Source organism: Canis lupus, chromosome 30 (assembly GCF_011100685.1).
Source record: "Canis lupus familiaris isolate Mischka breed German Shepherd chromosome 30, alternate assembly UU_Cfam_GSD_1.0, whole genome shotgun sequence".
Taxonomy (NCBI): Eukaryota; Metazoa; Chordata; class Mammalia; order Carnivora; family Canidae; genus Canis; species Canis lupus.
The window spans coordinates 38,711,802-38,737,416 of record NC_049251.1 but is presented as its reverse complement, the minus strand read 5'-3'; the positions used below and the strand labels follow the sequence as shown (position 1 = coordinate 38,737,416).

Here is a 25,615-nt window from a genome sequence, read left to right as displayed (position 1 = left end):
TCTGTGACTATCATGAATAAATAAATAAAATCTTTAAAAAAAAAAAAAAAGAATTACTTTCCTTTTTAATGGTGAATAATATTCCATTATATGTATATATATCACCTTTTTTTTTTTTTTTTAAGATTTATTCATGAGAAACAGAGAGGGGCAGAGACATAGGCAGAGGGAGAAGCAGGCTCCCCACAGAAAGTTTGATGCAGGACTCGATCCCAGGATCCTGGGATCACAACCTGAGCCAAAGGCAGATAGATGTTCAATCACTGAGCCACCCAGGCGTCCCTATATATCACCTTTTCTTGATTCATGTATCGGTGGACATTTGGGTTGTTTCCACCTCTCAGCTATTGTGAATAATGCCGCGAAGAACATGAGTATATAAATACTGCTTCAAGTACCTGCTTTGAATTTTTTTGGGTATATACCCAGAGGAATTGCTGGGTCAAATGGTAATTCTGTGTTTAAGTTTTTTTTTTAATTTTTTTTTTTTTTTTTATGATAGTCACACAGAGAGAGAGAGAGAGGCAGAGACACAGGCAGAGGGAGAAGCAGGCTCCATGCACCGGGAGCCCGATGTGGGATTCGATCCCGGGTCTCCAGGATCGCGCCCTGGGCCAAAGGCAGGCGCCAAACCGCTGCGCCATCCAGGGATCCCTGTGTTTAAGTTTTTGAGGACCCACCAGTGTGCTTTTGAAAGCATCTTTGAGGGAAAAGATTGGGACTCGGATTCTAAAGGGGAATTGAGTCAACACCCATTTCTTGACCACTTTCTTGAATAGCTCTGGGCTGACACAGGAAGAATCTTTGTCTTGGAAAAGTTTACATTCTTTGAAGGAAAGGCAAATATACACATGATGATTTTTCTACACGTCAGTATAAGTTGGGTGTCATGAGAGTCACCTACAAAGAGCTGAAAGGAATTCAAAGGAGGGAGAGCCTACCTTTGGGGTGGAGGTAGAGAGAACACTGAATGAACAAGAGGAGGGTGAAGCCTGAAACCATAGATCCAGTTGAAGCAAGTTATTAATTGAATAACCTTAGACATCTCAAAGTACCCCAAGAGAGTGCTTTGGGGTGTTAAGAGTGGCATTATGTTGAAATTCGCACATGAATTGTAGTCTCTTACAGAGTTTGTGAATCCTGTTCTCTTCAGTTTGCAGACCTGATTGCTTCTACTGCTTTGGAAGGTGTTTAAGAATCATAGTGAAGAAATTATGGATTTGGCACATATGTTACTGCTACCCTGTCAAGCTCAAGATACATTCATATGGCCAACTATTGTTTCCTAATACTTCCTTTCCTTCACATGTCTTCCTATTTCTACTTCAATAAGTGAGTAGTAGAAGTAATGTCTTGGAATTTTTATCTTTTTGTGGTTACAGCTTAAGTAAATAATTCTGGATATTTGTTTTTTTGTTGCGGTACGTTTATCTAGTAACATACCCAGCAAGGTAGTCTGTCATTCTGCCTTTATTGCATTATATTCTTTACAAATATTTCAAAGATTTTCGTTTTGTGCCACCTTTTTTTTTTTTTTAAGTAGGTTCCCTCCAGCGTGGGGCCTGAACTCACGAACTGGAGATCAAGACCTGAGCTGGGATCAAGAGTCGGGCATTTAACTGACTGAACTACCCAGGTGCCCCCTGCCACTTTTTTTTTTTTTAAGATTATTATTTATTTGAGAGAGAAAGTGCAGGGGGGTAGGAGCAGAGGGAGAGGGCTGAGCAGACCCTGTGCTTAGCGCAGTGTATTGTGGGGATCAATCCCATGACCCTGAGATCATGACCTGAGCTGAAATCGAATCGGAATGTGCAACCGACTGAGCCACCTAGGCGGCCCTAAATATAAATTCTCATTGTCTTTAGACAGTTACCTGTCTTAATTGTCTTTTAACAACACATTAAAGACAAAAAAAAAAAAATTAAAGACACTGAAAAACCTTGGCTTTCTTTATTTATGTAACTTTGTTTTGGGGTCTCTTTATTCAAAAGACCTACCTAGTGAGATTTGTTGTCATGTATAACCAAACATATAGAGGTTTTTGTCCCTGTACATTTGTGGGGCTACTGGTTTTCCTCACGGAGGGCTACGCCAATGACTTAGTCTATCTAGACCAGAACTTAACTTCCGTGATAGGCTCAGTGTGTAGGATACTATTGGCACATAATAGGTGATATAAAGTATACAAACTGAACTGAAATTGCATCTTAAAGTTTAACCAGAGGCTACTACGTCTGTTTAGTGGCAGTTGGCTTCACAGTTTGGCATTTACTAACAGCAGTTTGGAAGGCAAATCTCTCTTCTTTGCTCCTCCATTCTTTTGCTTTTGTACCACACACCACCTTTCCATCTTTTTTTTTTTTTTTAAGATTTTATTTATTTATTCATGAGAGACACAGAGGCAGAGACACAGGCAGAGGGAGAAACAGGGTCCCTGCAGGGAGCCCGACCTGCGACTTGATCCTGGGTCTCCAGGATCACGCCCTGGGCTGAAGGCGGCGCAAAACCGCTGAGCCACCCGGGCTGCCCACCACCTTTCCATCTTGTGTGTGTTTGTGTTATTTGTACTTAGAGCATCATGGATGCAGACACTTCCTCAGCCCTGCTGATATGATATCCTTGCTGATTTGTGGGCTGTTTATATTAAAGGACATACAGGTCTATAGTCCCTAGTCTGCAGGTCTGAAGCACAAGAATTTTTGTTTGTTTTTTGGTAAGTTTGTTTCCACAACTAATTAAGGGCCACCAGGGGCTCCTGGGTGGCTCTGTCGTGAAGCATCTGCCTTCCGCTCAGGTCATGATCCCAGGATCCTGGGATAGAGTCCCACATTGAGCTCTCTGCTCTGCAGGGAACCTGCTTCTCTCTCTCCCTCTGCTGCTCTCTCTGCTTGTGCTCACTCTCTGTTTCTGTCAAATAAATAAATAAAATCTTTTTTTAAAAAACTAAGAAAAAAAATAATTAAGGGCCATCAGCCTGGTTGAGGCTGGCTCACTTGGTGCAGAAATGTGAATGTGCTTAATTAAGGATAGTTACCTTGTGTACTATATCACCTTTCTAAAATCCAAACAATGCTGATAACTCCCAAATTTCTCTAGCTGGAGACCTCTCCCCTGTACTGTAGACAAATAACCAGTGGCCCACTTCATATTTCCTCTTGGATATTTAATAGGTGTTTGACTTCTGTTTTTCCGTCTTTTTTCATATTTGATTTTCAGCAAATCCTATTTGCTCTATATTCAAAATATTACGCAGATTTTGGCCACTTAATACCACTACCACCACCTTCCTCCCAGCTATACCAGTGAATTCAACGACATCTCTAGCTTGGATTATTTCAGTTACCTTAACTGTTCCTCTGCTTTGTTACTGCCATTCTTTAAATCTTTTTTTTTAATTTTTTTTTTTTTTTTTTTTTTGTTACTGCCATTCTTTAGTCTGTTCTCAGCACAGCAGTTCAAGTGAGTCTCTTAAAGCTTAACTCAGATCATGTTGCTTTTCTGCTTAAAACCCACCAATGGCTTCCCATTTCAGTCTGATTATCAAGCTTGGGTCCTTATGACATCTGACAACAAACATGTGCTCCTTTGCCTACTACCCTCAGCCTTGTTACCACTCTGACTTCATTTTCTACCAGTCTGTCTTTCCTCCATTCTGCTCCAGCTAGACAGCCTTTTTGCTATTCTTGCAAGATATTAAGCACATATATGCATCAGGGTCTTTGCATTTTCTGTTCCCTCTGCCTATAATGCTTCCCCTAACATGGTTAGCTTTTTATTTCCTTTACCCAAAAGTTACCTTATCAGTGAGGTATTCTTTGGATATTCATATCTAAAACTTCAGAAACCCTTCTCTTCTTTTTCTTCTTAGCGCTGTCACTGTATAATGTTCTGAATACCTTGTGTACTATCTTTTTTTCCCACTAAAAGGTAAACATCATGAAGGTGGAGATTTTTGTTTGGTTTACTGCTATATCCCTACCTCCTAGAACAATGCCTCGTGAATATTAGAGGGCGCATGCATGAATGAGTGAATGATTTGATTTCTACCATAGACAAGACCGTTGGCTACGCAGTGGAGGATACAAAGCTGGTTAAAGGTGTACCCAGACCTGTTGGGGGCAGACATATAGCCAATAGAATAAAGGTAGGATGAAGTTAAGTGACTCATCTGCCTACCCGCCCCCCTTTTTTTTTGCCTACCCCCTTTAACTGTCTTAAGTCCTTTTTTTTTTTTTTTTTTGTAGAGAGCAAGATAGTTGGGGGGAGGGGGGAGGGCAGAGGGAGAGGGCCAGAGACAGAATCTTTTTTTTTTTTTTAAAGATTTTATTTATTTATTCATGAGAGACAGAGAGAGAGAGGAGCAGAGACACAGGCAGAGGGAGAAGCAGGCTCCATGCAAGGAGCCCGATGTGGGACTCGATCCCAGGTCTCCAGGATCACACCCCGAGCTGCAGGCGGCGCTAAACCGCTGCGCCACCGGGGCTGCCCCAGAGACAGAATCTTAAGCAGGTTCCACATTCAGCACATAGCCTGAAGGGGGCTCCATCTTATGACCCTGAGGTCATGATCTGAGCCAAAATTGAGAGTTGAATGCTTAACTGACTGAGCTGCCCAGGTGCCCCTGAAGTTCTGTTCTTTACAATGCTTTCTTTATAGCTGTAGCTAGCTTATCTTCTATTATTTATGCTCAGGCTGTTGTTTTATTCCGTTTTCAGTTAATTTATAGAAACCTTGTCACATAAACTAAATGTCTATATCTTTTATCAGGGTTACAGGATGATTTTCTTCTTTCATATTCCTATATTATTAATACTTAAATTTTTTTAACTTTCCATTTTGAAATAATCTTAGGCTTCAAAAGAAGTTACAAAAATAATACAAAGAATTGCCATATAACCTTCACCCGGATTTCCCAAATGTGTCTTACAAAACTGTAAGATAGTGATCTAGGTCTAAAAGTTAACATTGATACAATTTTTAATACCTTTTGAGTTGAACTAAAGTTTGCTATTCATTTTCTGCTTACAGAGTCAGTATCATTAGGACCCACTCTTAGTTTTGAATTTCTTTTTGAGCTGTACTAACTACTTGTAAAGAGTTAATTCATGACTTTTATTTATTGTAGGTCTTTAAAAGAACAATGAGACGGGCACCTGCCTGGGTGGCTCAGTCAGTTAAGCATCTGACTCTTGATTTCAGCTCAGGTCATGATCTCAGGGTTATGATATGAAGCCCCCTCTCCAGGCTCCACACTGAGCATGGAGCCTGCTTAAGATTCTCTCTCTTGTCCTCCTCCTCTACACACGCCCCCCCAACTCTCTGGTGCTGCTGTTCTCTCTCTTAAAAAAAAAAAAAAAAAAGAAGAAGAAGAAACAGAGATTATTTACTTACTTTTTAATGGTATAAACTCATTTAGCGGGCAGCTTGGGTGGCTCAGCGGTTTAGCGCCACCTTCTGCCCAGGGCCTGATCCTGGAGATCCGGGATCGAGTCCCACATCAAGCTCCCTGCGTGGAGCCTGCTTCTCCCTCTGCCTGTGTCTCTGTTTCTCTCTGTCTCTCTGTCTCTCATGAATAAATAAATAAAATATTAAAAAAACAAACAAACTCATTTAGCTATTAGGGTTATACATGTAAACTATATTATGGGATCTTAATATTCGTAGTTTTCTTGTAGCTTGAAACATTCTGGTATTTCATCATCCTAGGAATTATTTCATTACTGCTCATCAGTTATTCCCTATTATGTTAAAAAAGACTAAAATAGTAAAAATAGGGAAGAATGATGGCATTGCCCAGAAGGAGAATTCAATGGTAAAATAAATCATCACTATTACACTTCAGTTTTCTTACTGCTTTGCCTGAAGCATTATAGCATCTTTCAAGAAAGTGTACAAGAAGTTGGGAGATACCATCTTAAACATTCTGTAAGACATTAGCATCTGGGGAATATGACCATATTTTATACTATTTTTACAACTTTTTTAAGGTTTCAGGAAACATATTTGGTAATCCTTAATTTTTTTGCCTCCTGTAATGGCAAAGAGAAGAAAACTAATGGACCCACTAGAGGAGCTACTAGACAAACTATTAGAGGAGCTAGTAGACAAACAGTTCAGCAGACAGCAGCAGACTAGACTGGGGTGATGATGGTAAAATTGACTATGAGCCAGTTTGCAGACTGTGTAGTATGTATGTATGTATGTATTTATTTATTTATTTATTTATTTATTTATAGCTTTTATTTATTTATTCATGGGAGACCCAAAAGAGAGAGAGAGGCAGAGACATAGGCAGAGGGAGAAGCAGGTTCCATGCAGGGAGCCCCATGCGGGACTCGATCCCAGGACTCCAGGAACACACCCTGGGCTGAAGGCAGGTGCTCAACCACTGAGCCACCCGGGCGTCCTGACTATATAGTCTTTAGATGACGATATGATGAATTTTCTCAGAATGAAGAATTTATGCGTGCACCATCTATTTTTGAGGGACGGGTAAGAAAAAATGATGTCCTTATCCAGGTAACCATTCAGCAAGAAGGACTTCAGAATGAAGTATTTCAACATGAATCAGAACCATTTTAATCTGCTAAAAGGGTGTGCAATTGTATTCTTTAATCTTTCAGGATGTTTATGCACCAAAACTGACTTGTGAGTGGACACTTGCTAAAGGCGGGTGTACAGAGGTGATTGGAAGGAAACAAGATACAGAAATGAAAAAAACAACATTGGATTGGTCATTCTAATTGGCATTTATTAGCCTAAAACTGAGAATGCCTACAGTTATGGAACAAAGACGATGATTGTTCTCTCCAATAAAATTAAGAATTAAGTTTTCAAAGTATTGTGTTTGGTGATGAAAAAAAATTCCAAAGTGATGATAAGCTAGAACTTTACTAGAGATGTATCTGAAATCAAAATATACAGAGTGGCTGTGTTCCAACTTCATGGGTGATAGTTGGTGACGAGTTAGTTGCGTTTTAAAGGATATTGCCTGTTTTGGGTATTTATATCTTCAAAACCAGGAAAAAAAACCCCAGGAAAATAGAGAATAAAAATTTGGATTTGCAACTTAAATTCTTTTTTAAAAAAATTTATTTTTATTTTAGAGAAGTGGGAAAAACAGGGAGATCATCTCAAGCAGACTCCATGCTGAATGTGGAGCCCAGTGAGGAGCCAGGTGCTCAATTCCACAACCCTAAGATCATAACCCCCACTGAAATGAGTCCGTGCTTAACCAAATGAGCCACCCAGGTGTCCCTGCCTTATTTATTTATTTTTTTTTAGGATTTATTCCCTTACTTTAAATATTTATTTATTTTTTAATTTTTATTTATTTATGATAGTCAGAGAGAGAGAGGCAGAGACATAGGCAGAGGGAGAAGCAGGCTCCATGCACCGGGAGCCCAATGTGGGATTCGATCCTGGGTCTCCAGGATCGCGCCCTGGGCCGAAGGCAGGCGCCAAACCACTGTGCCACCCAGGGATCCCTATTCCCTTACTTTAGAGAGAGTGCGCATCTGTGGGCACTTGGGAGTGAGGGGGGAGAGGCGGAAAGCGAGAAATCCAAGCAGACTCTCTTGAGTGCAGAGCCCAACTCAAGGCTTGATCCCACCACCTAGACATCATGACGTAAATTGAAACCCAGAGTCCAGTTCCTAACAGACTGAGCCACCTGCGTGCCCCTAGGCACCCCTGCTATTTAAATTCTTACTAAAGTTTCTAGTAAAGTTTTTCACCAACATGGTAAATGATAACATTTTTCTGATACACTGAAGGTTCAAGGTAAATCATGTGTTATAAAGAAAGTAGTGATGTGTTTTGGTCAACCAAGATGACTGTTCTGAGCAACCTTGATAAAAATTGTCATACCACAGTATAATGTAATCCCACCAAAGCTCACAAAAGGTTATGTGCCAAATGGGGTTAGCATTATATTAGATAGAGGTTTCTCAACCTGGCATTATTATATTTTGGCCAAATAATTCTTTGTTGTGGGGATTATCCTGTGCATTGTAGGATGTTTGGGAATTCGTGAGATGCCAGTAGCACTCCTGTCCCCTAACTGACAACCCAAAAATGGCTTCTGACATTGACAGATGTGCCTGGGGGGGGCAAACTCTTGTGATTGAGGCCTACGTCATTAGAAGAATGTAAAGCTGATTCAGGGAGGCATGGGTATTAGGTCTTGTTTTTTAAGAAGAATGGGTTGTTAATTTTGTTTTGTTTAAGATGTTATTTATTTATTTTTAAAATATTGTATTTATTTGTCAGAGAGCACACAGAGGAGCAGGGGGAGCTGCGAGCAGAGGGAGGAGCAGGCTCCCCGCTGAGTAGGGAGCCCAATGTGAGGCTAGGTCCCAGGACCCTGGGATCATGACCTGAGCCGAAGGCAGAATGTTTAACTGACTGAGCCACCAGGCACCCCTAATTTGTGAAATTTAATTTAAATGAAAACATAAGATTCTTTAAAGTTGGGTTTTCCATTTGGATTTTTTTCTTTTTTAAAAAATATTTTATTTATTCATGAGAGACAGAGAGAGAGAGACACACACACACAGGCAGAGGGAGAAGCAGGCTCCATGCAGGGAGCCTGACATGGGACTCGATCCTGGGACCCCAGGATCACACCCTGAGATGAAGGCAGATGCTTAACCACTTTGCCACCCGGGTGTCCCACCATTTGGATTTTAATAATCATGGAGAACTGTCTAGATTTCTAGGCAGCCAACTTTTTACTGTGATGAAAGACATTTTAGGTTGTAGAATTAGAAAATTGGTTTTTATATTTATCATTGTGAAAAGGTTAGCTTTTACCTCTGCCCTTCTAAGATTTGTCTAAGTGTGACACGTTGGCTTGCCAGCTGTTTGCCCTATTCCAGAAGACTGTCCTGCAATATCCGAATTATCCTGCTCTGCTTGCTTTATTTGGGAATTACGATTTCTTTGCATGATGATTTGGAGCTATTCCCACTTTTTATTCTAACACATGGCCAGATGACTTTTTAGTGTTCTGCTGCCATTGTTTGTTCACATTAGTCTTTCTTCACTAGTTTCTGCCCCTCAAAGTGCTTTTTTTCTTGTTTAAATTCTGTCTTCATAGACTAGAGTTCTGATAACAGTGTAAACTCCAAATCTGAAGCAGTCGGAGACCATAGTGGCAGATGAAAATCATGTCAGCTGAAAGCAGGGCTTGAAAGTAGCTTTGTGTGTGATTCTTGTAGCTCCATTATTTGGCACTCAAATACTTTATAGTTTGGAATTTCACTGTATCTCTCTGCAAGCAGGATACTATTGTCTGTCCAGTATTTCTACTCCAGATTGGTCATGCATTCCAAGGAGAGAGTCTAGCTCCTTGACAGGTCACTTAATTTCTTTTGAGTATCAGTTTCCCCTCTAAATAGTGTTCTGGGTGTGCCCACCTGACAGGTCTGTTGGGAAGAGCACACTGATTTATAGCAGTCTTGATTGGAAGACTTGGTTGTTGTAGGGCAGGAAATCTGTCCTATTCAGTGCTGGACCCCCAGCACACAGCACAGGGTCTGGCTTATATAGATCCTTGGGAATTATTTGTGGAATAAATGAATTGGCAAAGACTATAAATGGCTCATTGTCACCTGCAATTCCAAAGTTACTGTAATATTTTAATCTCATCCTGTGTAACCCTCATGCCCTAATTCATTCCTAATTTTCAAGATGTAACCAGACATTTACCTTCTCTGTAGTTTTTTTCCACTATACACATTTTCTACTCTTTACCAATTTTTTTTTCTCTTTACCAAATTTGTAGTACTTGTACCACTCATGAGCTGGTTTGTATTGTTAGCCTTTTCTCCCAACATTTTATTAAGAACAATTTCAAAATATACAGCAAAGTTGATAGAATTTTATAGTGAACACCCATATATATATACAAGATTTTACATTACCGTTTTATTTTAGTAGTATTATTTTTAAAGATTTTATTTTATTTATTCGTGTGAGACACCCACAGAGAGAGAGGGAGAGAGAGAGAGAGAGAGGCAGAGACACAGGCAGAAGGAGAAGCAGGCTCCATGCAGGGAGCCCGACGTGGGACTTGATCCTGGGACTCCAGGATAAGGCCTTGGGCCGGAGGCTGGTGCTAAACCTCTGGCCACCCAGGGATCTCTACATTATCATTTTAATAGTACTTGCTTTGTCTATCCATTCCTCCATCCAAACTAATTTCTCGTTATATTTCAAAGTAAATTTTTAGTACACTTTCACTGAAGTCCTTGAGCATGCGTATCCTTAACTAGAGTTCAGTATTTGTTTATAGCTTTTTCCTTCTGGTGCAAAATTTATAGCGAGATGCACAAATCTTAAGAGTACATTGTGTGTGGGTGTTGAAATCACACTGTATATACTCTGTAGCTTGTTCTTTTCACTTAATAGAATGTTTTGCAGGGTTTTCTTTATAGGGAACCCCAATCTTTCTAATTGCTGTATAGTTTTCCCAATATGGATATATCAGTTTCATTCAGTTATTGATAGACATTTAGATTTTTCATACTTTGCTGCAGTAAATATACTTGGCAGATATAAAGGGTAGACACACCTAGAAGTGGAATTTCTAGATGAAAGGGTATGCCCATTTTAAATTTAAAAATTTAATGGATGCCACAAATTGCCAACCACATAGTCTATACCAATTAAAACTTCTTTTCAGTAGTAATTTCCTATACCCTCACGCCACACTCAGTATCATCATTCTCTCTTAATTTTTGCCTGTTGCTTTGGGGGTATCATTTTACTTTATATTTCTTTGATTACTAGTGAGGCTATATACGGTCTCCCCAAGTAGTTTTTGTAGGACACCACCTTCATATCTACTCTCTGAATATTTGCTAATTGAAAGAGTGAATGCTGCCAAAGCCTTCCCGCTTTGTTGGGTTGAGACTGAAAGGATGAATGAGCTAAGTGTGGGAGAGGTTAAAGATAGCTGAGGTTGCTCATTGCATGTGTGTCTTAAGTAAAAGTAAAGGTTTCTTCTCCCTTTATTTCTTCTTCTGTGAGAGGTCAGAGATACTGAGGTGGTTAAGAATTCGGGCTCTGGAGGCAGATTTGGTGGATCGATATTCCAGCTTTGCCTATTAGCTGTGCAGCCTTGGGCAGTTTACTTTATCCTCGTATTTCAGTTTCTTCAAAATAGAGAATAACACCACCTTATAGGGTTGTTGTGGGGATTATAATAATATTTATAAATTGTGTAGAATGGTGCTTGCAATTTATTATATGCTAACTATTATTATATTAGCCATTACTCTTGTTCTTTCCCTTCTGCATGGTCAGTATTTGAGTGTGTGTGATATGTTAGCACTGTGCGGAATGCAGACAAAGTGGAAAGAGACCCTGCCTTGAAGAAGCTTGCTTGCTTTATTTATTTATTTATTTATTTATTTATTTATTTATTTATTTATGATAGTCACAGAGAGAGAGAGAGAGAGGCAGAGACATAGGCAGAGGGAGAAGCAGGCTCCATGCACCGGGAGCCTGATGTGGGATTCAATCCTGGGTCTCCAGGATTGCACCCTGGGCCAAAGGCAGGCGCCAAACCGCTGCGCCACCCAGGGATCCCCTTGAAGAAGCTTTAGATGTTGGAAAAGCCCTAAAAAGACCAGACTGGATTCCTAGTCAGAATATTACTAGACTTTTTGCATCCTGCAGGAAAGAAAATGTTCCTTCATAGAGGAATATTATTAATAAGGGATTCTGGAATCTCCTTAGTGTTTTTTTTTTTTTTTTAAGATTTATTTATTTATTTATTCATGAGAGACACAGAGAGAGAGGCAGAGACACAGGCAGAGGGAGAAGCAGGCTCCATGCAGGGAGCCCGATGTGGGACTCGATCCCAGATCCTGGAATTCCACCCTGAGCCACAGACGGACACCCAATCGCTGAGCTACCCAGGCGTCCCAATCTCCTTAGTGTTAAGGAATATTAAGAGTCAAAAGTATCCTAAAAATGATCTTTTCCAACCTTCTCATTTTATAGTTGGAGAAACAAACTCACAAAGAATGAGGAAGTTGTTGGCAAGTCTAGAACCATTGTCCTCTTACTCCTAGCCTATTACTCTTTCATGATACCATTTAATTGTTGAAACAATTGATATGGGATCCCTGGGATCCCTGGGTGGCTCAGCGGTTTAGGGCCTGCCTTCGGCCCAGGGCGTGATCCTGGGGTCCCGGGGTCGAGTCCCACGGCCCGTGTTGGGCTCCCTGCGTGGAGCCTGAGTCTCCCTCTGCCTGCGTCTCTGCCTCTCTCTCCCTCTCTCTGTGTGTGTCTCATGAATAAATAACTAAAAATCTTTAAAAACATATTTTAAAAAAAAGAAACAATTGATATTTTAAAAATTAGACCACAATGGTAGTACTAGGTTTTGAGAGGAGTTAGGAAGAAGCCTTGACTGTTTTTGTAAGCATGCGAATATGTAATGAATGTTAGGAATGATGGCATTTGAAGAGAAAACTAGAGAATAAGAAAAAGAGGTGTATTTTCTTGTTTTTACTTTAATTAAAAACATTTTTTTTATTTTAAAATTTTTTTTTAAAGATTTATTTATTCATGAGAGACACACAGAGAGAGAGGGAGAGGGAGAAGCAGGCTCCATGCAGGGAGCCCGATGTGGGACTCGATCCTGGGACCCCAGGGTCACTCCCTGAGCCAAAGGCAGACGCTTAGCCACTGAACCACACGGGCGTCCCATATTTTCTTGTTTTTAAATTGGAGGTTATTTTTCAATCCTGTAGTCCCAAGTTAATTCAGACCATGTTTTTATTTAAACTTCAGTCGTTCAGTTATGATACGCTGTCCACTGTGGGGGCTGTGTGTACAAGCATCCACTTAAACTAGCCAGTGATCATCTCCAGGATGAAGTAGATATTTGGTCTGGGAGTTGAGCTTCTAGTAAATGCACGCAACTGGTCCTAAATTGTACACATCACATTGCAGTGTGGACTGGTTTGCATGTTGATGCTTTTGGTTTCTGCAGGTTTTGTGGTGCATCCCTGAGCATGAACGCAGAATGAAGCGACGTTTGGATGACCAGGAGTCACCGGTGTATGCGGCCCAGCAGCGTCGGATCCCTGGTAGCACAGAGGCTTTTCCTCACCAGCACCGGGTGCTTGCCCCTGCCCCCCCTGTGTATGAAGCAGTGTCTGAGACCATGCAGTCAGCTACGGGAATTCAGTACTCTGTGACACCCAGCTATCAGGTACGCTGGAGCCCAGCAAGGGACTTGGTGTAAGGGAGGATCATTGGTGATTTTGTCCAATTAAAAAAAAGTTGTATTAAGCATCCAGTTAGATATAAAATTATATTTATGAAATATCCATAAGTAAGATATAACAAATAACAGAAACAATGTATACTTGTGTGCTCATTGCGCAGGTTTTTAATTCTTTGTTATCTTTTAATTATTTCTATTTTAAAAATGTTTTTAAGTAATCTCTACACCCAGTGTGGGTCTCAGACTCACAGCCCTGAGATCAAGAGTCATGTGGTCCACTGACTGAGCCAGCCAGATGCCCCTAAATCATTTTGTTTATACCTCTATACAATAAAATTGTTTAGTTTGGGTATTTTTGAACTTTTATGTAAATGAAAACATATATTTTTATTCTTTTTTTATTTTTTTATTTTTATTCTTTTAAAGGATTTTATATATGTGAGTGTGTTTGTATGTAATCTCTATATCAAAAATAGGTCTGGAACTCAACCTTGAGATCAAGAGTCACGTGCTCCACTGAGCCGAGTCAGCCAGGTGCCCCTTAAAGATTTTATTTTTAAGTAATCTCCATACCTACCTTGGGGCTCAAATTTACAATCCTGAGATCAAGAGTCATATGCTCTACCCATTGAGCAAGCCAGCCACCCACCCCTGTATTTTCTTCTTTAACTCACTTTTTTTCACTCATTGCAGTTCCCAAGACTTACCCATATTCTTGTGTATAAATAATTGAGTCACTTCCACTCTTTTATGAATTATATGAGTATATCCTGTTTACTTATCCATTTTTCTGTTGCTGCACGTTCAGGCTGTTACCACATTTTTCACTGTTGTAAAAGTGCTGTGTGACTTTTTTTAGGTATTTCTCCTATTGCAGTGGTACAGTGGCAGTCCGTGACAAGATAAGCTTGCACCAGAATTTAAATCAATGTGCTGCTTTTTTTTTTAATCAAAAAAGTCTTGCCATGGGGAAACAGAGGCAGCTGAATTAAACAGTGTGCTTATTAGTGAAACAGAGTTGGTTTACAATCTGGTGCAAACTCCTTATCTTCTTATAGACCACTCAGCAGGTTTGGACACATGAGGAAGAGTTTTTCGGATATCTAGGAGAGGGTTGCTGGGTCATAGGGTGTGTGTGTGACATCATTGCCTTTAGTAGGTAATGTCCAATTGTTTTTCAGAGTTGTACCAGTTTACATTTCCACCAGCATTGTGTATTCCTGTTGTTCCAGTGCTGATCTTTCATCTTTTCCGTTTACTCTGTTTTGTAGAAATGGAAGAAATGTGTTTTTTGCCCTTTCTATTTATGAAAGTAAATATCACCATGTTTTTGGCTTTGTTTTGTTTTATTTTTTATTTTTTTAAAAGATTTTATTTATTTATTCATGAGAGATGCAGTGAGAGAGAGAGAGAGAGGCAGAGACACAGTCAGAGGGAGAAGCAGGCCCCATGCAGGGAGCCTGATGTGGGACTTGATCCCAGGTCCCCAGGATCAGGCCCTGGGCTAAAGGCAGCACTAAACCGCTGAGCCACCAGGGCTGCCCTTTGTTTTGTTTTAAATGATATAAGATGACTTCTTTCTCTGACCCTTCAGACTTTAACCCACTTGTGCATTTCTTGGGTATCTGTATTTACCTGCCTACCTATCTAGATACACTTCTCTTTTTATGTAATTTGAATGATACAGTGTATACTGTTCTCCTGTTGGTTCTTTTCACCTAATACATAGTGGGCCACTTTTCACCTGAATACTACATAAGTGTAGGTCTACATAATCTTTAAAACATCACTGCATTTATAATATTCCATTCTAGGTCAGTTTGAACCATGATTTATGTAAGTGGTTGGAGAGGCCTTCTTCAACCTAACTTAAGTGACTTTTTTTTTTTAAGATTTTATTTATTCATAGAGACACACAGAGAGAGGGAGAGAGAGAGAGGCAGAGACACAGGCAGAAGGAGAAGAAGGCTCCATGCAGGGAGCCTGATGTGGGACTCGATCCCGGGTCTCCAGGATCATGCCCTGGACTGAAGGCGGCGCTAAACCGCTGAGCCACATGGGCTGCCCTGTTAGTGACACTTAAAAGGTAGGGCTTGTACCAGGAACATACATTGGTGTAATCTTTCTTGAGAACAATTTGACAGTTTGCGGCAGATTTATTTTATTTTATTTTTTTAAGATTTAATTTATTCATGAGAGACACACAGAGAGAGGCAGACACAGGCAGAGGCAGAGGCAGGCTCCCTGAGAGGAGCCTAATGTGGGACTCGATCCCAGGACCCTGAGATCACGACCTGAGCCAAAGGCAGACGCTTAACCACGGAGCCACCCAGGTGCCCCTGTGGCAGATTTATTAATTACTTTTTGACTTAGCAATTCCATAAATCCATAAATTTCTCAGAATTTATTAGAAGAAAACAAAGAAGAGGGAAATCCAGGGGAAGTAGGAGATGGTGATTCCTTAGGTGTCATTCTTAGGAGTCCCTTTAGAAGCAGTACCATGCCCTCCTATGGGGCTGAGGGCCACAGTCAGAAGACTGCTACAAATTGAATCTTTAAATTCGACCTTGGAAAAAAGTAAGGCTCCTTGTTTTCCTTGGGTGATTACTTTTATTTGAACAGATTGATGACTTTTCCTATACCTGGGATAGTTGCATCTATATTAGAAACTGTAATACAAAATATAAAAGCTCATATAAAACCTGTCATCTCAAGTGTTTATAAGTTCCAGTTAAGCCTTTTAAAAAACTTCAAAACATGCATGTTGGAATATAGAAGCTCAGAATAATAATAACCCTTCTTGCTAGAGGTATATTAGAGCTTTTAGAACTGTCTAAATAGTTTCTTTTTACTCCTAATATGTAACTATTGTTTGGGTAGGTTTGTAAGTAATTGTCTATTTCCCACCCTCCCCTATAAATTTGTGGAGACTTGAAAAAAAAAAAAAACTTACCCTCTCTTATGTTGTAGTATACAACTTCCATTATTTAGATGAAGTCTCATGTTATTTAGTCTTTTTATTTGACTTGGCAAATCAAGTATATCGTCCTTAGTTGTTTTCTGTGGTGATTAACAGTTCTGAAATAGGAAAATTTAAAAAAAGCTTTGGAAATTTCATGTAGCATTTTTTTTTTTTTTGTAATAGAAATGGAAGGAAAGGATCTTGTGTTTTATTTCACTCTAAGTTTATAAGAGGATGAGAAAAAGCATAGAAGATAATTATGTTTGAGGCCAAACCACTAACAATTTGGAAGAAAGTTTTGTTTAGCAAATAAAGATAAGCAAAATAAACAAATAGGGATAGAAGTAGAAAATAAGGGTCATAAGCAAAATAAAAATCTTCTCTAATCCCACCACAAGCTAAATTGCTAACATTTTGCTGTATATTTGTTACCTAAGGTTTAAAAGATTATTTTGATTTATAGATACTGCTTTGTAATGTGCTTTCTGAAAAAATTTAGAAGTTTAAATCCATATGTAACACATGAATGCATTCAGCTTACAGATTGTGAACGTATTATTTTTTTATTTTATTTTTTAAAAGATTTTATTTATTTATTCATGAGAGACACAGAGAGAGAGAGGCAGAGACACAGGCAGAGGGAGAAGCAGGCTCCCTGCAGGGAGCCCGACTAGGGACTCCATCCCGGGACCCCGAGGTCACGCCCTGGACTGAAGGCGGCGCTAAACTGCTGAGCCACCCTGACTGCCCAATTGTGAACATATTATAATGTTAAAATATATGCATCTATATCAGTGCTATTCCAAGTGTGGTCCACAGATGGCTGATGTGTATACTTTCTTATTAATCTATAATGACCTTGAGTGTAGAAAATGAGAGTATTTAGAAACTTATAGTGATTTGGACATGGACATAGTAATTTTGTCATATATCTCTAAAATGTGAGAATGGAAATTATGGGCTTATGTATTTTTCATTTCACTTCTCTAGTAATTCATTTTTATCGTATCTTATAAAAGTAGTGGCCCATGATGGATTGGAATTTAAGAAAAAAGAAAAACGAAAAAAAAGAAAAAAGAAAAACGTGTCCTTTGCCATAGATAGTTTGAGAAGTGTTGAGCCATATAGTTTTCAATAGTGGCAGAGAATTCTGTTGTAATATGGGTGAGTTATAATTTATTTCACCAGTTCCCTTTGTGGGAAATTTAGGTTTCTGAATACAGATGGTCCCGAACTTAGGATAGTTTGACTTCCAATTTTTCAACTTTATGATAACACAAAAGTGATGTACACTAAAAATCATACTTGGAATTTTGAATCTGGATCTTTTCTCAGGCTAGCAGTATGAAGTACTGTACTCTCCTCTGATGCTGGGCGGTAGCAGCCGCAGCTCCTGGTCAGCCACAGGATTACGAGGGTAAACAACTGATAGATACCCTTATGCCATTCCATTCTGTTTTTCTCTTTTTGTATAGTATTTAGCATATTACATGAGATATTTAACACTTTCTTGTAAAATAGGCTTTGTGTGAGATGATTTTGCCCAACTGTGGCTACGCTAAGTGTTCTGAGCACATTTAGGGTAGGCTAGGCTGAGCTATGATGTTTGTGAGGGTAGCTGTATTAAATGCATTTTCAACATAGGGTATTTTCAGCCTAAAATGGATTTATCAGGATGTAACCCCAGGATGTAAGTCAATGAAGATCCGTAATTCTCTGTGTGTGTGCAAAGATACGCATGCATGTCTTTTAGATACATCTGGGGAAGAATGCAGAAGCCTTGAAGTTTCTTGTCTGCATTTTGTCCACCCCAGGTTTCAGCAGTGCCACAGAGCTCTGGCAGTCACGGGCCCACCATCGCAGCGGTTCATAGCAGTCATCATCACCCAGCAGCTGTGCAGCCCCACGGAGGCCAGGTGGTCCAGAGTCATGCTCATCCTGCCCCACCAGTTGCACCAGTGCAGGGACAGCAGCAATTTCAGAGGCTTAAGGTGATATTCAGCTCCTCTTCTTTCATTGAGAAGTTTTCTCTCTCAGCAGGAAGCATTGGCTTCAGCCTATTCATAGTGGCATTATAACTTTTAACATACTAGACTAGGGATTGAATCATAAGTTTTACTTTGTTTTTGTTTTGAAACCTACTTAGATTTCCCCTCTTACCGTCCGTGCCTGATCCAGAGAATACATTCAGGAAATGTTTTTGGAATGCATGAATGCATGGTACTCAGACGTGTCAGGATAGCAGGACTCTTTCCATACGAAATAAAGTCCTTTTTTTTTTGATGCCTCCTATTGAACTCTTAGTTCTTAGCATGGCATAAGGTTTTGTTGAGTGTACACATAGTTGGCTACAGTCCTGTACAGTCACTGGGTCCAGTATTACCTTACGATTTACTCTTTTTATCCCTGTTTATAAATAGCTGAATGGGCTGCCATCTTCACGTCCATCCTTAGTAAAACACATGCTCCTTTTTTGGGAACCTTAATAAAGATTGGGGAAGACTATAATTGTGAATGAAGTGTCAGTGTTTTCATCTGTTCTGCTGAGTATGTGCTGTAGGTTTTTAGTCCTTTTGAAATTCATGAGGCATCTGTGGAGAAGTGGAGCTTGTGTTCCCAGCTAACCCCCTCTCTCTCTGCTTACTTGAGTGTGACTTCAAAATAAGTGATTGTTGCAGTAAGTGTTTCAGATTTGTTTTTCTTATTTTACATTTATATAAAATTTAAAATCAAGTGCAAGAAATACAAATTAAGGAACTATAAGGAGATAAGATGTTGCGTCTTCATTTGGTCCTATCAGCCTAATTAAATAGCTTCCAGGTAGGAATGAACAGTATACCCCTGAAGGATACATCCATGTGTAGCAAACATTTTGGCCTTCTGTTTTTCTTGATACTTAATGTAGTTCTCCTTGATCCCTGCCCTCATTACTTTGGGTACTCAGGAACTTGTTTAATATTGGCCTAAGAAAATTGAATGCTATATAGAGGGATTTTGTGAAATTTATTTTGTCTATGTTAAGTAACTAAAAATTGACTATACTGAAAAATAAAAAAAAAAGAGTTGACTATACTTAAGCATAGTCTTTAAAGAGAGTCAAATTATTTGGGCCTGAAATTTTCACTCTGGGCTCTGTCTTTGGGAAAATTTGTACAAGCTATATTGATGTTTTTCTTAAAACATTTTGGTTGTCTGCTTGTAGAGTGATGGCTGTATACCAAACTGTATTATTGCCATGAACTTAGTACCTCACAAAGTCCTGATGAAAATATTTTTTTAGAGTTGGTTTGGTATGATTTAATTCTATATTAATACTGTATTCATCAGTTAATACCTTAATCTTGCAAAAGGGCTTCTAAACTTGCTATTAAACTAACAAAAATATACATTTTTATAAGCTTTTTCTGCCAGTCCTGTCAAAACACAGCAGCTATTTTACTCATCTCCCTCACTTGAGTATAACTATACAGATGTGCTTTGTCTGTTTTACAGAAACCATCAAGAAAGTAAGAAAGGGTTCTAGAGTTGGGGTTATAGAGTGAGTTATGGACAGAGTTAGGACTTCTTGCTCTGTTCCTTCTCTTCTTGCTCTTGAGTATGATTCCTGGATGCAAGAACTTGTTGAATTTCTGTTCTGATGAGGAGGGGTAAAATGCTTTCTCGTGCCTCCATTGTAGCTTCATTCAGTATTCCCACATTGCCAGCCATTTTTGGATCAGTCTTAAAATGCTTTACAAGCATTTGAATCAACTTCAATAAGCCATTTATATTCTATGATGAGGAAGTATTCAGTGAAAATCCTTAGGTTATTTCAAGCACCATCATTGTCTATACTTTCTTTTTTGTCTCTGGCAGATTGATGACAAGAAAGATTTGAATAATTTCAGGCATGTTTAGTGTGATTTTAGCTACTTGTTGAATGCTAGCAGCATCGATATTTAGCACATCTTTAGCAAGTTCTCTTTACAGTTGTTCATGTTTGTCTCCCCAACAAGATTGTGTACTTCAAGAGGTTAAGGACCTTGGTAATAAATGCCTGTTGAAGTGAACCAAGAAAACACATCGGCAGATTCAGGGTTTCCCCGAGTTCTTCCCTGAATCCACAGTTTCTGAAGGACCAGCTCCAAGTTATTTTCTGAGTTGTGGTTTCTAGAGCTGCATATACGTTTTTATAAAGAATTGAACTCTACTTTAGGTAATGAGAGAATTTCCTCACTATGCTTACATGCAGGTAGTTTATTTACTTATTTATTTATTGGGGTGAAGGGGCAGAGGGAGAGAGAGAATCTTAAGGAGACTCTATGCCCAGCTCAGAGTCTGACATGGGCCTGGATCTCACCATTCTGAGATCATGACCTGAGCCGAAATTGAGAGTGGAACTGAGCCACCCAGCCGCTCCTCCCTGGCCCCCCGCATAGTTCATTTATAATGTGGTTGTTACACTGGGCATTTTAAAGCATAGTGTTATTTTGTAACTAATTTAAATAGCAGTTTACTGTGACCAGTACCTTTTTTTCCCCCAGACATAGACACATCACATTTCTTTCAGTCAGACATCTGCACTTTTTCTTTCTCTGTAGTAATTATTATACTATAGCCTGTTTTCTTTTTATTCAAAATTTCATGTTTATTTTTGATAATTCTTCTTTGTCATGTGATTGTGAATGCTATTCTTAAATATCTCCCAAAGTATTTCTTCTGCAAACTTAGTTTTATATTCTATCACCTTGGTCATTAATTTTTTTTTTTTAATTTTTTTATTTATTTATGATAGTCACACAGAGAGAGAGAGAGAGGCAGAGACACAGGCAGAGGGAGAAGCAGACTCCATGCACCGGGAGCCCGACGTGGGATTCGATCCCGGGTCCCCAGGATCGCGCCCTGGGCCAAAGGCAGGCGCTAAACCGCTGCGCCACCCAGGGATCCCCACCTTGGTCATTATTAATGAAACATTTCAATATAGAAAGTTCTGAATATGAATTATAAATAGTCCATTGAATTTTAACAGATTGTTGTGTTATTTCTAAAAGTAGAGAAAAAGCAACCGTGAAATGAATGGGTATTGACAAAGTATACAAACTACTCTTGCAACCATGAAATACTCTAACTGTGGGATAATGGTTCCCATAATGGAGCTTCCCATAAGGGAAGTTTGGGCAACTCTGGAAATATCATTTAATGGTTTATTTGAATATAAATGTTCTACTTCACAGTATATCACAAGAGTAGGGCTTATCAAAATCATATGTTTATTTCTGAAACTTCCCTAAGCTTATATTTTGTATAATTTATTTATTTATTTATTTATTTAAAAGATTCATTCATTCATGAGAGACACAGAGAGAGGCAGAGACATAGGCAGAGGGAGAAGCAGGCTCCATGCGGGGAGCCCAATGAGGAACTTGATCCCAGGACCTGGGGACCATGACCTGAGCGAAAGGCAGATACCCAACCACTTAGCCACCCAGGTGCCCCTATTTTGTATAATTTAAAATATTCCCACAATATATAGGAAACATCTAGTAGGTAATCCCCTTGGATATCTCCTAAGTACAAATTAAGTTGTCCCAAATCAGACTCCTAACTTTCTAGACCTTCAGTCTTGTTCCTCTTTGTGAATGGCCAAGTAATTTATAATTTAGTGAATGTTCCCTCTCCCTTATCCCATATCCAGTCAGTCTTGAATTTCTGTCACTTCTACCTCCTAAAAAGCTTTTGTGTGTATCCCATTCTCTTTATTCCTTTGGCCAATACTACAATTCAAGCCACTATGGATTGCATGCTGAATTTAGTCTTACAGCATAATTGGTTTCCTGCATGCTTGCTTGCTTGCTTGCTTTTTAAGATTTTATTTGTTTCTGTGAGTGAGAGAGCACGAGTAGGAGGAGCAACAGGCAGATGGAGAGGGAGAAGCTGACTCTCCTCTGAGCAGGGAGCCTGACACAGGGCTTGATCCAGGGGCCATGACCTGAGCCAGAGGGAGATGCTTAGCTGACTGAGCCACATAGGCACCCCTCCTCCTGCCTCCTTTTAATCTATCTTCCTTTGCATCAATTTGTTCTCAACACTGTAGCCAAATTGAGTACACTAAAACAGATACTAAAAATCTAAACTGCCTTTTTTTTTTTTTCCTTTTAAAGAAAAGAGAAAGAGCGCATGTGTGAGGAGGGGAAGGAGCAGAGGAGGGAGAGAATCTTAAGCAGGCTCCTCTTCCAGCCAGGGCCTGATGTGGGACTCGGTACCCTGAGATCATGACTTGAGCCAAGATCAAGAGTCAGACACTTAACCTATTGAGCCACCCAGGCACCCATAAACTGCTTTTTTGTTTGTTTCTGTTTTGTTTTTAAAGATTTTATTTATTTGAGAGAGACAGCATGTGCAAGAGTATGAGCAAGGGGAGGGGCAGAGGGACAAGTCGACTCCCCACTGAGTTTGGAGCCAGATTGGAGACTTATCCCAGAAACCTGAGATCATGACCTGAGCTGGAGTCAGACGCTTAACTTACTGAGCCACCCATGTGCCTCTCCCCTAAACAGTTTTTTAACAAGATTTGCAGGACATTTTGGGATCTAGGCCCTGCTTCCTCTTCGGTCTCCTCTCTTGTCACTCTTCCTGCCACCGTTCTTCCCCTTCACCACAGATCCTTCAGCCAAACTAAACTGTGTTTTCCCAGTGTACCAGATGGTGTCCTGTCTGGGATTATGCTCATGCTGCTTCCTCTGACTTTGTAGGTCTGTCTTCACTTTGGCTAACTTGTACTCATCCTTAGGACTCAGTTTAGACATCACTTCTTGGGGAAGCCCTCCTCCTCCCTTATGTGCCCATAGGTTTTTCTTAGTGCAGAAGTGCCCTTCCCATGTGCTCTCTGGGCATTTTGTGATCACCCACGTACCCTACTGTATCAGGATTCCCGGCTAGATGTGAATGAACTTCTGTAGAGCAGGGACTGTGCCTTGTTTGTCATTGACTCCTTAGTAATTCATGTTGGGCCTGGCACGGTATGTTGTAGTTTAGTAGATACTTGTGAAATGAATAAGTGAATGATATTAATGTGATGATTTTTCACTAATCATTCTCCCCAAAATTATCTAAAGCAAGGCTATAAATTTTATGAATTGATTTTTATTTTAAGCTTGAGTTTTATGGGCATCCATACTAATGTTTAATACTTTCTTGTATATTTATTATATATTTTTATTTCATTTTATTTTCATGTTAATTTTGTTTAGGCATAAATCATTTGTTTTAAATAATTCTTGGCTTATTTTCTTTTTATAACCTTGAGATTTATCCCTGCCTCAGGTGGAGGATGCGCTGTCCTATCTTGACCAGGTGAAGCTGCAGTTTGGTAGTCAGCCTCAGGTCTACAATGATTTCCTTGACATCATGAAGGAATTTAAATCTCAGAGGTAAAAGATCTATGTGGTTGTATTCAAGCTTTGTGCTTGAAATGTTGCTTTTGGAGGGAGGATATTGCTTATTTTCGTACGCTGAAAGATAAAGGATGCCTCCTTTTGGGGAGTTTAATTTTTAGGATCATGTCTTTATTTCATGTATTGCTTTCTTGATGACGATTATGGGTCCTGGACTTTGTATTCACCCTGTTGGTTAATTTTCCTTAGCACGTCATCTCAATCAGGGAAGTAGAAGGATAGTGATGAGCCCCACCTGGTCTCGGAGTTGACGTAGGGTACGCTAATATTCTGGCGTGGTTCACTTGCTAGAGTAACTCGTGAAAACTGTGAACACACAATGATTTATCCTCATGTGGTAGAGAGTGGGTCCTGCGTGGGAGTTGCTGCTTTAGATATGCTGTTAAGGATCTGCTTGTTAGGACTGTTATCGTGAATATATGTTGTGTTCAAAATTGTGACCAAACCTCTTTGAATATGAGGCTAAAATTGCTTTGGAATTTCAGAGTTCTTTGTATTTTGTTGATTTGGTGATATGCAGGTTGATTTTACATGTTTTCCTATTCAGAGAACCTAGTGGAATGTGCATTTTTTTCTTACTAGGGTATTGGTAAAGCTTGCCACTTTAACTTTTTGTGGTGTGTGTGTGTGTGTGTGTGTGTGTGTTTGTATGTACATGTTTTGTTTTTTGTTTTAATCAGCATTGACACTCCAGGAGTGATTAGTCGTGTGTCCCAGCTGTTCAAAGGACATCCCGACCTGATTATGGGCTTCAATACCTTCTTGCCCCCTGGCTACAAGATTGAGGTGCAAACCAATGACATGGTGAATGTGACAACTCCTGGCCAGGTTCATCAGATCCCCACCCATGGCATCCAGCCCCAGCCTCAGCCACCACCCCAGCATCCTTCTCAGCCTTCAGCCCAGTCAGCCCCAGCTCCTGCCCAACCAGCTCCTCAGCCCCCACCTGCCAAAGTCAGCAAGGTGAGCACTTGGAATACGTTGCATCAGGTAAAATGCATACCTAGAAAGCACCCTCCTTTGATATTTCCCCTTTATATAGAATTTAGAGACATCAGTTGTGGTGATTTCATCACAGAAGCTGAAGTAGTCACATTGGTATAAGATGGTTCACATTTACCTTCCACATACTTAGGTATCTGTTTAGATCAACACATCCATAACTTATAAAGAACTTATTTTGTCCCCACCTCCTGCCTTGTGAACCCATGAGCATCCCAACAGATGGCAACTTTATTGTGTAGTAGTACTTTGATGGCACAGGCAGAAATGATCATCTGATAATCAGATTATGTTACTGCCCACGGGGTCATCATTTTATAAAAGTCACTCCATTTACCAGATTAGGTCATGGCAAGCCAAGCAGAAGATCCCGTTGCTGGTGGTGATGATGGTGGTGGTGTGTACTTGCTCTAGAACTGCACTGTCTGATACAGTAGCCTCTAGCCACATATGGCTGTGTTTAAATTTAAACTAATTAAAATAAATTCAGTTTCTCAGTTGTACTGGCTACATTTCAAGTACTCAGTAGCCCTGGGTAGCTTAGTGGCTATATTCTATAGGACAGTGCAATATGAAAGAACATTGCCATCACTGGAGTTCTATTGGACAGAGGTGGTTTAGAAGATTTTTATGTGGAATTCTGCAACAAGTGTCTTTTGACATTAAAGATCTATGGAGAGTAAGGGTTGATTTTTTTTTTTCTTATTATGTTTGCACCTGTTGAGTGAGCTTAAAAATTGCATTAGAAAAATTCTTCCCTGTAATTGGAGATGTAGCCACTTCTCAGGTTGTATTTCGAAAATTTGAAACAAAAATATCTGTATTAGAGAGTGTGAGCCCTTGCACTCCCCATGCCTGCCCAGTGTGATTTGAGTTGGGCTAACTGGCCTGGTCAGAGTAAATAAAGTACATTTGTTGATCAGACACCTTGTTTCTCTTTAGTTTGACCTTTCTTTCCTATGTCAGACCATC

General features: G+C 39.7%; 1 protein-coding gene and 1 long non-coding RNA gene across 5 annotated transcripts in view; one reads left to right on the top strand and one right to left on the bottom strand.

Moving 5' to 3' along the window:
• SIN3A (SIN3 transcription regulator family member A) overlaps positions 1-25,615 on the top strand; it is a 74,917-nt gene that overhangs the window by 8,490 nt on the left and 40,812 nt on the right. For 2 of the 3 annotated variants that reach the window (XM_038581035.1, XM_038581034.1), the window contains exons 2-5: positions 13,010-13,231; positions 18,023-18,199; positions 23,511-23,617; positions 24,322-24,604. In XM_038581035.1, coding sequence (XP_038436963.1) covers positions 13,043-13,231; positions 18,023-18,199; positions 23,511-23,617; positions 24,322-24,604 — 756 coding nt within the window. In that variant the 5' untranslated portion in view covers positions 13,010-13,042. Of the gene's footprint in view, positions 1-1,153; positions 1,333-13,009; positions 13,232-18,022; positions 18,200-23,510; positions 23,618-24,321; positions 24,605-25,615 lie in introns of all 3 variants that reach the window. The other variant, XM_038581033.1, reaches the window with a different exon arrangement.
• The window catches only part of LOC111093280, a 33,621-nt gene continuing 23,613 nt past the window's right edge, over positions 15,608-25,615 (bottom strand). Inside the window, exons 1-3 of one of the 2 annotated variants that reach the window (XR_005381889.1) lie at positions 24,981-25,224; positions 16,200-16,324; positions 15,625-15,915 (exon numbers count right to left, since the gene is read on the bottom strand). This is a non-coding gene — a long non-coding RNA (uncharacterized LOC111093280). Of the gene's footprint in view, positions 15,916-16,199; positions 16,325-24,980; positions 25,225-25,615 lie in introns of those variants that run through there. The other variant, XR_005381890.1, reaches the window with a different exon arrangement.